General features: G+C 37.1%; 1 protein-coding gene across 8 annotated transcripts; it reads right to left on the bottom strand.

Annotated features, from left to right (window-relative positions):
* Positions 1–1,133: 1,133 nt before the first annotated feature.
* Positions 1,134–9,618, bottom strand: LOC144956781 (uncharacterized). 8 transcript variants are annotated; one of them, XM_078887493.1, is made up of 4 exons: positions 9,536–9,618; positions 8,824–8,895; positions 6,115–6,414; positions 1,134–4,939 (listed from the first exon to the last, which is right to left on the bottom strand). In XM_078887493.1, the coding sequence occupies exons 2-4, from the start codon at positions 8,870–8,872 to the stop codon at positions 3,783–3,785; spliced, it is 1,506 nt and encodes a 501-aa protein (XP_078743619.1). In that variant the 5' UTR covers positions 8,873–8,895; positions 9,536–9,618; the 3' UTR covers positions 1,134–3,782. The 8 variants fall into 8 exon arrangements, with proteins under 8 accessions (XP_078743619.1, XP_078743615.1, XP_078743618.1 ...); XM_078887489.1 differs by having other exon boundaries at positions 8,824–9,120; positions 9,536–9,610; XM_078887492.1 differs by having other exon boundaries at positions 9,466–9,590.
* Positions 9,619–13,581: the final 3,963 nt, after the last annotated feature.

Below are 13,581 nucleotides of genomic sequence, written 5' to 3'. Positions count from 1 at the left end.
GTAATGTGTGTGTTTCAACCGACAAACTCGTGTTTTCCAAAATCCGTTCAAAATTTGAAATATTGCCAATTTAAATCATTTATCTAAATACTTCGGCAGTGTAGGTTATATTCGTGACAAGGTAAGGGGGGAAGGGGGTTCTTCAATTTGTTAAATTTTTGAACATGACGAGTACTTGCCCGTATTGACAGGGGGGGCAATCCAAGCCTATTCGTATAAACAAACCATGGCCCAATTACAGCCCTTTCAATAAGTTCCAACGATTTGGCACCAAAGAGTAAGGCGTTGAAGCGCATTCCTTTCGTATGAACCTTAAAAGGTTCATGGGTATCAAATTCTCGACGGTGTCGAATGGCCCAAGGTGTTATCGTTGACATTGCGTTTGGTCAATAAGTGAATTTGACTGTTAAACAAGCGGCTTAAATTATAAAGAAATTTCGATGCAAATGATGAATCGAGATGGGTTTAATTATTGTGTACAATTCACGTTCCATAGTAACATTGAGGTCCAGTGCCAAATCATTTTGATCCTTTATATTTTTTGTTTAATTAACACAATTTCATTCCCTCCTATCTGCTACTATTTCCTCCTATACTATCTTTCAATTACATTCTTCTTTTTTATCATCTACCTCCTCATCTAACTTTATTGTTTGTTGTTTTATCTTTCATAATTTATTTATTTGTCCTGTGTGTTATAACTAATCTTCATCTCTAAGTTTCTAATTATCATCTCTCTCATTTCTTTATCACGTTCTATTCTTTCTGGTGTTGAGATGTGAATATGTGTGAAATTACAATTACTTTATATTTTATTTGATTGTGATGTTCATCATCTCTCTTTATCTCACGTGGTCTCTGGCTCTCTTTCTCTCTCCTTTGTGTGTGTGTGAGGTGTGGTGTGTGGGTGATGTATAACATCAGCTTGAATGTTTTGAGATTGCGGTCTAAAATGGCCAAAATTTGAATTAAATTTAACCTCTACTAAGCAACAACCAAAGGTCGAAAAAATGCCGAAAAAGCGTCCCTATTTTCGCGTTTTTTTCCTCTTTGCGGGTCATCCAAATAAATGACACCTTTGAAACTGCATAACTTGTTTATTTATGAATGGAATTTCAAAATTCAAAAACATTTTTACTCAGTGGAGATAGGTCTTTAATTTCAGAGAAAAATTTCCTCAAAAGAGAAAAAAAAAACCATTTTTCATAGTCATTGCTACATGAAACAGTAATTGAATGGCGTATTTAGGATCAGCCCATCGTATCACAAACTTTTGACCAATTAATGATATAAATAAATGAATAAATAAATAAATAAAATTCCCTTTATTCATCCCATAGAAGAAATGTGTGTTTAGGGTCTATTCCAAGGGAAGACTGGAATAACCCAGGCATCAGCCGCAGTGCAGAAGTTTGGATATAAGAAGATCAGGTTATTTCTACGATGGAATGCAGCAGGTAAAATAAACCCTCTTTCGATCAAAATTCTTACAAAATAAATATTCCGTCTAATCCCGTTAAAAAAAAAAGATTACCCCCTCCCTCCCCCACCCTACGTAGCCAATCAAAGTCTGGTTTCAATAAACACGAATCGGTTCTCTGTACCGTTAAAATAAGCTGTTCTCTGCCATCGTAACCATGTTTCCTCTCATCTTCATGCACCAACGTCCCCCCCCCCCCCTTCCCCTCCCCCAAAGTAAAAAACATCAACAACAAACAAAACATGTCGGTTACAATGCCAAATGGGTAACAATACTGCATTCATCATTGATAAAGAGACAAACACTCCATTGTCATGGACAAGGGGAGGCTATTGAACTTTTACCCATCACTCATTTGGAATTGAAGGGTTGTTTCCCTTGACTAAACTCGTCCCAACGACTTTCTCTCAAACGGACTCCATGATATTCGTCCGTAAACATTGTGAGTTTCATATTTGGCGTCAATAAAATTTTATTGTTTTATTTAAAAGGGGAGGCCTTCCGAAAGCTCCTCGTGCTAGATAGCATTTCTTTCAATTTGTATTTTTACCGTGGATCTTTTGTCGTGGGTTTGTTTATTCAATTTATCAATATATCAATATATCAGTATCATTTAAAAAAACTCTAGAACAAACCTTGATAGATTAGCCTAGTGAAAGTTTAAACTTTTCTAATACGACCATTGTTTTGTTTTTCCGCCGCCATTATGTTTTGTGAAGTATTGAAAACAGTCTTTGTTTTGTCTATTAAGGTTAGCTCGAGGTCGGAGGTTTTTAGTTGTTTTTTTTTTTCTTCTTTTTTTTTTTCTATTAGGGTTAGTCACAAGTCTCTTAAAGGTGCTAGGGTGTTTGCTTTTCCTATTAGGGTAAGTTTAAGGTACTAAGTCTTATTTTTTCTTAGGGTTAATTGAGGGAATATTTGGGTTGTTTCCCTTAGCATGAGGAGCTTTCGGAAGGCCTCCCATTAAAGTACATTTAAATAGTAAAAATAGTTTGGTTATTTACGTGTAAACAGCGTTTGTAAATTGAAATAAAAACACACCGGTGGTCATGGTGGTCCAACACCTTTGGAATCTTGTCATGTAACCATAGCAACGTTCATGAAATGTCTCCACACAACCAGTGGGTGAATACAATTCCATTCGCCGTAGATTGAATTCTACGTCACAAGATTTCAAACACAGACACAAAATGCACGGGAGACACACGTGTGTCAGTGGGGATATTTGGACACGTGTAATAAAACTCGATTCGTAGCAATGAACCATCTTAAAAACTCGTTCGATTGTAAAATAAATTCTACCAAACTATGTTTAAAATCGATGTGTACACGCATGTGAGTTAAAATTAAAATCGTTGTACTCAATGTACATTTTTTAAACTATAAAAAACAATCTGATCTTTCAATACAAATAATTGATCTGAATAAAACTGTCGTCTCATTTTCCTTATTTGCTTCTTTCAAACGTGACAAAAGGAAACACGTGAAAACTAAACTGTTGAAAGATGTGGATTGTTAAAAGAGATGAACCAAACAAATAAAAACAATGAATATAACAGCTTCAAGAAAGAACATAATACTAAACACGAACAGATTTTAGGCTCTAAACCCTTCATCAGCCAATTACAAAAACAGATAAGCTGTTAATACATCACGAGTACCTAGATAAACCCACCGTATACACGCATCTGTATGGAATTAGCGTAATGAATAAAGAATTAAATTTTGTCCTGCTTTTGTTTTTGGCTGAAGAAGGGCTTTTCGTCTGAAACGTTCCGTGTTTCGTATGTTGTGTTTTTTGAAGCTGTTGTTCATTTCTCTACATCACAAAGAAAGCAAAAGCAATAAAAATGTTATGATATTGACAGGACACACTCAAATGTTTTCAAAGTACAATATACAAGATACACTATTCAAAACTACGAATAATAAAATAGAACATGACGGTAACAGAGAGATCATTTACAAGTGAACAAATATAATCTATTAAAAAAGGTACTATACATTTGACTGTCTCCCTCCCAGCTAAGGATCTCTGCCAGGACTAGGAAAAAACCCGAGTAATTTCAATCCTGAACAAAGACAGAGAGCAACATGGAAAGGGTAAACATAAAAGGACAGAAGAGACAGCAAGTGATCTCCTGCCTATCATGCGAGGCCAAAAGACCTCCTGCCGTGTCAGGGTATGGTGATTTGACGTGGACTACACACTACACTACACTACACACACACACACACACACACAATCACACACACACAATCACACACACACTACACACATACAGACAATCCCAACAAAACATTACAACGCGCTGTGCTGTCGATTTTCGTGGTCAACCCAAGTACGTTCTATCTGGACATCATCAACGTCACAGTATGGACAGGGATGGTCATCTCGCCATACGTCATTTCCTGTCAAGACAACCGAAGATCTCCGGGACTGTCTACTGAAACTGCCACGCCGTTCCGGGAATCCCCGATGTCCATTCGTGTTGGCAGCTCCTATTCCACTTCCTGTTGTATCCAAGTTGGCGTTTTCATTGGAGCCACCGCTATGGGACTCTGTAGGGTGGATGACGATGTTCTGGATGTCTGGTGACGGCAAAACACATCTGGACACATTCCTGTCACAGGCTTTAAGATTAATCGTGTTTTCAGAAAGACCAGAGTTGTTCCTTGGCATTTGAACTGGTTTGTAGGATGTCGTTCCATCAACATGCCGATGTTCGTGGAATTCAACACTTCTCCGCGGATTTTGATGTTTGATGACATCATTGATTCTATCGGCTGGTGTATTGGAATTTGATATTGTGACGCCTGGTTGAGTGGGGCAACCATTTGACTGATTACCGATGCTGTGTCGGGATTGTCTCATAAGACCGATAACTCTGCTTTCTTGTGTATTCAGATATAAACAATCCCCTTGTCGAGACAGACTTGGGTTAGAATGAAGGCTACCTCGTGAATTCTGTCTCCTTATTTCGTTCACCTGGTTTTCCGATCCAGAATATAAATTATCCGAGTTAACTTGAGAATGATAAAACGTTGGCTTAATTCTGCTGGAGTTATCTCCCTTCAATGAATAATACCAGTTGTCATTCGAATTGTTGATAAATTCTGTGTGACTGTACGGGTTAAGGTTGGTGGTGTGCTTGAGGCATTCACAGCTATTGTTATCGTTGATGTTAAAGTTTTGGTTGCTGGTTGCTGAGCTTGAAGAGATGCTTTCGTTGACGATGGTCGCTGTACTGTTATTGGCATCGTGGTGGTGGTGATGGCGGAAGTTGTCATTGCGTCTGTGGCGATGTCTGCTGGGATTGCTTGGCAGACAAGGTTGGAATAGAATCTTTGGGTGGACCTTGTGGGGACAAAGGACCGCGATGAACAAACCTGAGATGAAAACAGCGACGACGAGAGCGATGATGGCCACAAGCGTCAGGGTGGACATTTTGTCTTCATCTGAAACAAAAACCGACATGATTGGCTCAAGAGTTTATTCCAAGTTGGTAACTTCGACTCAGAATTCTGTATTTGTGACTCACCGTCTCTAAACGGTATTATGTCGGGATGACTTGGGTGCAAAAAATTGAATTTATTGACAAAAACATGAAACTTGGGGTGTGTTTCGATTTGTTATTTTACAGAATGAAGACAATTTCTCACAATACAAAAGCTCAAAAATTGGTATTTACTATCAATTTATATCTAAAGTCACTTTTCGGGGTCCAATTAATTCCGACATAATACCGTTTCGAGACGAAGGGTCACATTTGTTCAGTTGGCACAAGAGTCAATTAGATTAAAGGGCTGTATGAACATATAATATGTAAACCGACGTGCATAATATTTACAGGTCTGATAACCGAATGTGATTATGGACTTAGTTTAACATTGTTGTATGGACAAAATTTTGCGTTCAATTTTAGAGTATTTCCATTACAACAACGAGACCATAACAGTTTGGGTTGTCAGACACGTGTATATTTACGCGTCGATGTAAACTAATTCTAGAGGAATTAAAACGTGAAAAAAAAAAATGAATTAAATAAATAAATTATAAATAAATGAATAGATTCATTATCAACGATGTCCACTCAATATCATAATACACAGAAACCACCTTCATGTCAATTGGATTCAATAGTATGATGTAACGTCGCCCAGCAACGGCGGCCATCGTGGTTCTAAACAAAGAAAATTGGTACTTTTTATTCTTCATGCTGGCAAGAACTTTTCATATGTCTTGTGATCAGATTGTGTAAAAGTCAAAACATGATCAGATTTATAATGTTTTTTTCCTCTGGATACGCTTTTATGCTCGTCGGAGAAATATTTCATAAGGGCGTCCGCCATTGTTGAGATAGTTTAGAAACCAGATACTAAGTTACCATGCGTCATTACGAGGGAAGTTCATTACGAGGGAAGTGATGTTACGATTGTTGAAGCGTATTATAAACACCATGGAAAATTGATTAGTCCAGTGGTTTCGGAGCCTTAGTGTTACTAAAAATCCAATTTGTTGCCAAATATATAATAAAATACCTTCTTATGTACTTTTGTAATCTCTGTCTTAAAATAAAAAGGGCCAAACACAATAGAAACATTTTCCCAGTTATAATATCAGAGAGACCAACCTTGTTTTGGCTGTGATTTTAATTTGGTTGGGATCGACTTGTTGTCTGTTGAAGATGACGACATAAAGTCCAAAGACGATACAGAGTTATTTCCCTCCCTGCTCCAGTCATTTCTCCATTTGTCCTCCATGACGTGAAGCAGGAGAGTCTTGAGGAGGGATGGTTGGAGGTCTGGAAGTCTCGGCGTGGTGGTGGGTGTGTCTGATGATGTAGATGGTGGTGGTGCCGGTGGTGATGAGACATCCCGACCCACGTCTATTTTGGACGGCCACGTGGTCACAGGCTTAGCAATGGTAAAGTCTGGCGGATGTGAATACAACATCAAAAAGGCAAAAAATAAGAGAAAAATATTACAGTGAAAATTCAGTATAACAGGTCCGGATATAACAGGCATCAGAATAAAACAGGCCCGGATATAACAAGTCACTCCATGAGACAAAGTCACCCCATGAGACCATGTCACCCTTGAGACAATGTCACCCCTTGAGACAAAATCATCCCTTGGCGTTTCAGCCAATGGTTTTAACGGTGTCATTATGGACACTATTTTGTGATAGTTTGAAAGTATTTCCATACCTGGATACCTGGATACCTCTGTATAGAGCTTTTAGACTTGGTGTAGTCTCCTTCGCTCCTCCTCATCTATTAATGATTGGACCAATTTTTATAATTGAACTTGTTTCCTAGGGTGTTGCTTATCTCCAACTCTGCTTTGAATTTATTCAAATTTTTTGCTGATACTGTGGTTTCTTGTAGTTTATTCCAGTTATTTACAATTCTAGATGAAAAAAAGTTCCTTCTTTCATTTGTTTTAAAACGTTCTTTTTTCAGTTTCTTGCTGTTTCCTCGTGTCTGAATGTTCTTGTTTGGTTTAAGGAATCCTGCCTCTACCCTGTCTATTCCCTTTACTATTTTATATGTTTGGATCATATCTCCCCTTCTTCTCCTGTAATCTAAGGTCGGGAGATTTAATTCTTTCAATCTCTCACAGTATGTTTTGTCTTTCAGGTGTGTGATAAGTTTTGTTGCTCTCCTTTGCACTCTTTCCAAACAGTCTTTGTCTCCCTCAAACTTCGGATACCATATGCAGTTAGCATATTCCAGCTTTGATCTAACCATAGTCTTGTAGATGGTAGTCATGTGTTTTGTTTTCAGATTCTTGAAATTTCTTTTCACTATTCCGAGTGTTTTACTAGCCTTAGATTGAACATCTTTAATTTGCTTCTTGAAGTTTAGCTTCCTATCAATAAATACTCCTAGGTCTTTTTCCCCATTGGATTTCTGCAGGGGTTTTTCTTTCATTATATAGTTTGCTTCTCTGTTGTTTTTTCCTAGGTGAAGAACTGCACATTTATCTACATTGAACTCCATCTGCCATATTTCGGACCATTCTTCAAGCTTTTTCAAATCTTGTTGTAAGGTGTTTCTTTCTTCTTCTGTATTAGCTACTCCATAGAGCTTAGTATCATCGGCAAAGATTTTACATTTAGATGATAGATTGTCTGGCAAGTCATTGATATAAATCAGGAAGAGAACTGGTCCCAGTACACTTCCTTGTGGAACTCCACTTGTTACCAGTCTCTCTGTTGATGCTGTTCCATTCACTATCACTTTTTGTCTTCTATCTTTGAGGAAATCTCGGACCCATTTGACAACAATGAGGCCATAATTAGGTTATCGGACCTGTAAATAAGTCTCTATACGTTGACTTGGGAGCTGCTTACTCCCCTCACCCCACCCCTCACTCCCCTTTCCAAGAAAAAAAAAACAACAAAAAAGAAAAACAAACTAAACAAAACACACACACACACATACACACACACACACAAACACACACACCCCCAAAAAAAAACCCCAAAAAACAACAAAACAAAACAAAACAAAAAAAGCATAAACAAAAAACAAAAAACAAAACAAAAACCCCCACACATTTTTATAATTTTGGTGAGAAAACTTTGACTGGGAAAATGATGATTCAAATAAATTTCAACGTTTTAAATCATGGAACAAAACAGAACAAACTAAAAAAACCCAACGACAACAACAAAATTTTTTTTAATTCCCCAAAAACAACAACAAAAAATGTCTGAAATTCCACATCCAGGCGCCACTTAAATGATTAATAGTAAATATACTGACTTGCTTACCTGGAGTTACAGTGATATTTATTCAAAGGAAAAAAATCCAACAAGTTTATCTTTTCTCTATATTAGGCCAGAAAATGGCTTTTTTTTTCAATGATTTTATCGATTTAGATTTGCAATCGATGCAAATGATAAATCAAACCACGCAGGTTTGAATGAGTACCTGGCAATAGGCTATGACGGATTGTAGGGATCTCTAGCCGTAAACAGACGTACGGCTACGGTGATCATAGCAATGTAATGATAGTTATTTTTAAACTTTAATAATTTAATCGTTTTAACTTAGTAATTCCGTGATCACCGGACCCATCCTAGCCATGGAGTCCAACAGCCAGAATAACGAGTTCTGGCAATCACGGTAGTTACTACACGGATATTGTATGAATATTAGTACAAAAAGACGCCTAACAGCCAAATTGTACAGCATTAAACGTAAACAAAGGACCATAAATGTAGCCTGGTGGGGAATAAATTAACCATTTTGAGCATCTTAATACCGTATAACTGCGCTTTACAATTGTTCATTTTCATATATTAATTTTATGATTAACAATTTATTTCTTACCTTGGATCAATAGAAGACACAAAACGCACATCAACCTTTGACCTGTCATCTTTGTCTGTATATCTAATCAAACTAAAAATATCAATAAAACGTATATGAAACAGCAAACTTGCGAACTTGAAAATTTAAACATTTGTAATTTTTAGGAGATTAAAATTGTGCTCGCTTTATTTATCTTTAAAAATCAACAATTTACTAACACGAGAATTAAATATCACTTAAAATCCTTAAAATCATGTACTCAAGCATCAACTTTCATTGTCAATGTTTTAATGAATTAGAGATGCTCACGAAGTTCTGAAATGGGAACAAAAATTTCGTAATTCTACGAATCGTTAGTGACAATAGGCAGGTCTAAAAGTGTATCAGACGAAGAAGAGAGAAATAATATACAAGAAAAAACAACCCCCCCCCCCCCCCAAAAAAAAAAAATAATAAAAAAATAATTGATAAATAAAAAAATAAAAAAAAATAAAAATAAAAACAAAACACCCGGCCTCAAGGCAGGCTAATAATATTTTGGGATGTTTTTTCTTGTATTTTCTTTCTGCTTCGTCTGGTACTTAGTTATCTTTATCTTATTCCAGTGCCTGCTCCCTAATTTGTCACAAACATAATTAAGAACTATCACTGTTTTCTAACCACAATAATATCATTGACTTGGTATGTCGAATATTTTTTTTGGAGATAAAACACATTGTAATGTCCTAACCATATCCTGCTATTCAAATATTATGTGTTAAAAATGTGTTCAGTGTTCAGAACACAGTCGGAGGACTTGTCAAAGGCCTTAAGGTGAAATGATGGCTTGAGTGTGTTATGTGTTCATGAAAATCACACATACACACACTACACAACAACACTCACCAATTGATGATGTGCGTTAAGTGAAAAGATTCACAACAATCCGCCAGCCCAATATTGTTCCAACACACAAAACTATGTGTTACCTCAAAAGTCTATAGATAGTTCGAAGATGACGTCACTCAGACCTTTGTTATTGTTTTTGCCATCCGCGTTTGTGAGTTGTTCTCACTAAACTGTATTAACCTGACTATAAACGTTCATGGTTACACAGAGTTTGTGTGTTGGTCCGTTATACTTCCGGATGGCAATGTTGTGAACTCCTTGGCCAAGCGCATTCTATCTATAGTCTTATTGATACAATTTAGTGAGAACTACTCATAAAAATGGCTGGCTAAACATAACAGAGAGATGAGTGGCGTCAATTTCGTTAATTTTCAAATATCTTTTCGAGAGAGGGTATTTCAGTGTTGTGAAGTATTCTTTTCTATAGGCTGTGATTTTTATTCACTCGTATGAATCTACAAACCATTTGTGTGGCTAAAGACTGGCATTTTGACGTCATTTTTTGGTCACTCAGGCCATAACTTTACGAAGGCCACGATGAGACACGACACTTCTTATGTCCCTTTGCGTGTGAAGCGAGTGCTCTACCAACTGAGCTATTGATGCTGTGTGTTTACGTAACATGCTCACAACATCTGCCAGCTGGATATAGATAGAACGAAGTTGACGTCACTCAGGTCTTTGTTATTGTTTTTAGCGAGTAATTTTCACAAAACTGTATTAACCAGACTATAGGCAACTCTTCTTCTCCGTGAGTTACATTGGCTTCCTGTGGAAAAAAGAGTTGCCTATAAGATATGTACTGTTGTCTACAAATCCCTGAGCACTAACAGTCCCTCCTATATTAAAGACCTTCTAAACATATATGTCCCCAATAGAAACTTGAGGTCAAGCAATGACCAACTAATCCTTGTCAAACCTAAGCCATTGCGTAAAATAGGTGAACAATCTTTTCAATTTTCGGCGCCCCCCCCCCCCCCCCCCATTTTTGGAACTCTCTCCCATCACACGTGAGATGCTCGGATTCGTTGACAACGTTCAAATCTCGCTTAAAGTTTTATCTTTTTACGTCATAATGTTGCAATATTATTTTCATATTTTGTTGTTGTTAAATTGAATTCGTATCACGTTTCCTTTACACTTGTCTCACTGTAATATGTTTTGTTTTATATCACTGTAAAGCGCTTAGAGCCCGTGACAACGGGGTAAAGCGCTATATAAATGCCATTTGTTATTATTATTATTATTATTATTATTATTATTATTATTATTATTATTATTATTATTATTATTATTATTATTATTAAGGTGACACAGAGTTTTATGTTTTGGTACGTGTTGGCTGGCGAAAGTTGTGAGCTTTTTGGCTTAACGCAAAGCATCAATATGTCTGATTGATAACATGAAGTGATAACTAATCATTGCAATGGCTGTCTAAAAACACTAACAAATAGGTGAATGACGTCAATTTCGTTGTATCTAACAGTAATAATAATAGGCCCACAAAGCGTGTCATGTGTTGTGTAATATTGACTTGACACATAACAAATAAATTATGACATCACTGTCTTTATTTTAGAATAAGATTTATGTAGACACCGATATTATAATTATGTATATTGCATATGAGGAGGATTTGGGGGGGGGGGGGGATTTTAACAACTTGATGCATAAATTAAAGATATGGTAAAAAATAGACCAGTGAAAATAGGAATAAACAACTTTTCGTTTCACGTCTTTTTATGGAATTTTATATTTTATAATTTAAGATGAAGACTAAAATCCCCGGATTTCCGAAAGAGACAGATGGTTGTAAATTATATTATAAAATTATAGTGTCATTAATGAATTCTTGATATTGTCTCTTTGGGTTTTATATGTGCAATCACTCTCATACACACACACACATACATACATACATACATACATACATACATACATACATACATACATACATACATACATACATACATCCATCCATCCATCCATCCATCCATACATACATACATACATACATACATACATACATACATACACACACATACATACATACATACATACATGCATGCATGCATACATACATACATACATACATACATACATAATATACATACATACATACATACATACATACATACATACATACATACATACATACATACATACATACATACATACATACATACATACATACATACATACATACATACATACATACATACATAATTACATACACACTCAATCACACACACACACACATTCTCTCTCTCTAACACACACACACACACACACACACACACACACTGACTCTATCTCTCTCACTTACGCACACAGACACACGCTCTCTCTCTCTCCCTCTGTACCTCGCTCCCACTCTCTCTCTCTCTTTCTATCTCCCTCCCTTTCCCTTCCACCCTCTCTCTTTCTCTCTCTTTCTCTCTCTTTCTCTATTTCCCCCCCACACTCTCTCTTTTTTTCTCTCCATCTCTCTCCCTCCCTCCCTCCCCCCTTTCTCTCTTACTCCCCCACCCATACACATACACACACACACACACACACACACACACACACACACCCACAGAGACCTTCCAGTCGAAATATGGTGAAATACATTTTCTATAACATTTTAGACCGATTGTGGAAAGTTCTTGTGTGCAGTCAGCCTTACTTTGAAAAATACACGTATTTAAAATTTTGGCCAGAAAACTCGCCCTTCAAATTTTGATCGATTTAAACGTCCCTTATCTTGTCAAAAACTCTCTAGGACTTCGCGACAGATTTTACAAGTCCCAGGTTTGAGAGTCTTTACCAAGGTGAAGAAGAGTTGCAAGAACTTTCTGACCATTTACATCAAGCGGCATCAAGATATGGCATGGAGATCAACACTTCCAAATCCCAAATCCTAGTGAACAGCCAAGACAATACTAGAACACGAATTGTCGTGAATGGTGGAACTCTGCAAGGGGCAACATCCTTGGAGTGCTGCTCACTGATGACGGAACAAGCACGTCGGAAATAAAAGCTAGACTCTGCAGCAATGGAAATAGAATCTGGAAAAGCAACATAAACTTCAAGACAAAGCTTAAACTATTTAATTCTCTGGTACTGTCTGTACTCCTCTATGGTTGCGATGCCTGGACCATGAATGCTGACACGGAAAGGAGAGTTCGCGCATTCCAACTCAAAGGCTACCGAAAACTACTAAAAATATCATATTTGGAACATAGGACCAATGGAAGTGTTCTGGACGAAGTAAAAGAACTGACAGGAAGGCAAGAACCACTACTTGCAATGGTAAAGAGAAGGAAATTGTCTTGGTTTGGTCACCTCGTAAGACACGAAAGCTTATGCAAGACAATATTGTAGGGCACAGTAGGAGGCTGCCGAAAAAGAGGAAAACAGAGGAAAGTGTGGCAGGATAACATTAAAGATTGGACAGGATTGACGTGGAACAATCTAATGAGGAAGGCCCGAGACCTTGATGAGTGGCGTCGAATCGTGAAGTCTGCATCCCGAGAGTCCCCCCGACGACCAACCGGTCATGGGATAGAGTGAGAGTGAGTGAGTGACCAAGGTAAGGGTCATTTCTATCGATCGATATTTGCAGGACGTTTTCTGACCAAGTTTTAAATACGTGTTTTTCAGAGTAAAATGGCCACAGTGAGTGTTTGTCCAATGTTGAGCAAGCATTATAAAAGACACATCCAAAATAAAGCGTCTTTCGTCATGGTGACTTATCAGACGAAAGGCGATTGCTTCAGTAATAAAAAATAATTTAAAAAAACAACAGAAAAAAAAAACAAAAAAAAAAAACAAACAAACATGAGCTTTAAAATGTGGAGCAATTTGGTAATAGCACTTTCCAATAATGATAATGATGAAAATGAT

This window comes from Berghia stephanieae, chromosome 11 (assembly GCF_034508935.2).
Source record: "Berghia stephanieae isolate SIO BIC M18660-M18661 chromosome 11, UCSD_Bste_1.3, whole genome shotgun sequence".
Taxonomy (NCBI): domain Eukaryota; kingdom Metazoa; phylum Mollusca; class Gastropoda; order Nudibranchia; family Aeolidiidae; genus Berghia; species Berghia stephanieae.
The sequence above is the reverse complement of the archived record's forward strand: the minus strand, read 5'-3'. Positions and strand labels throughout refer to the sequence as shown.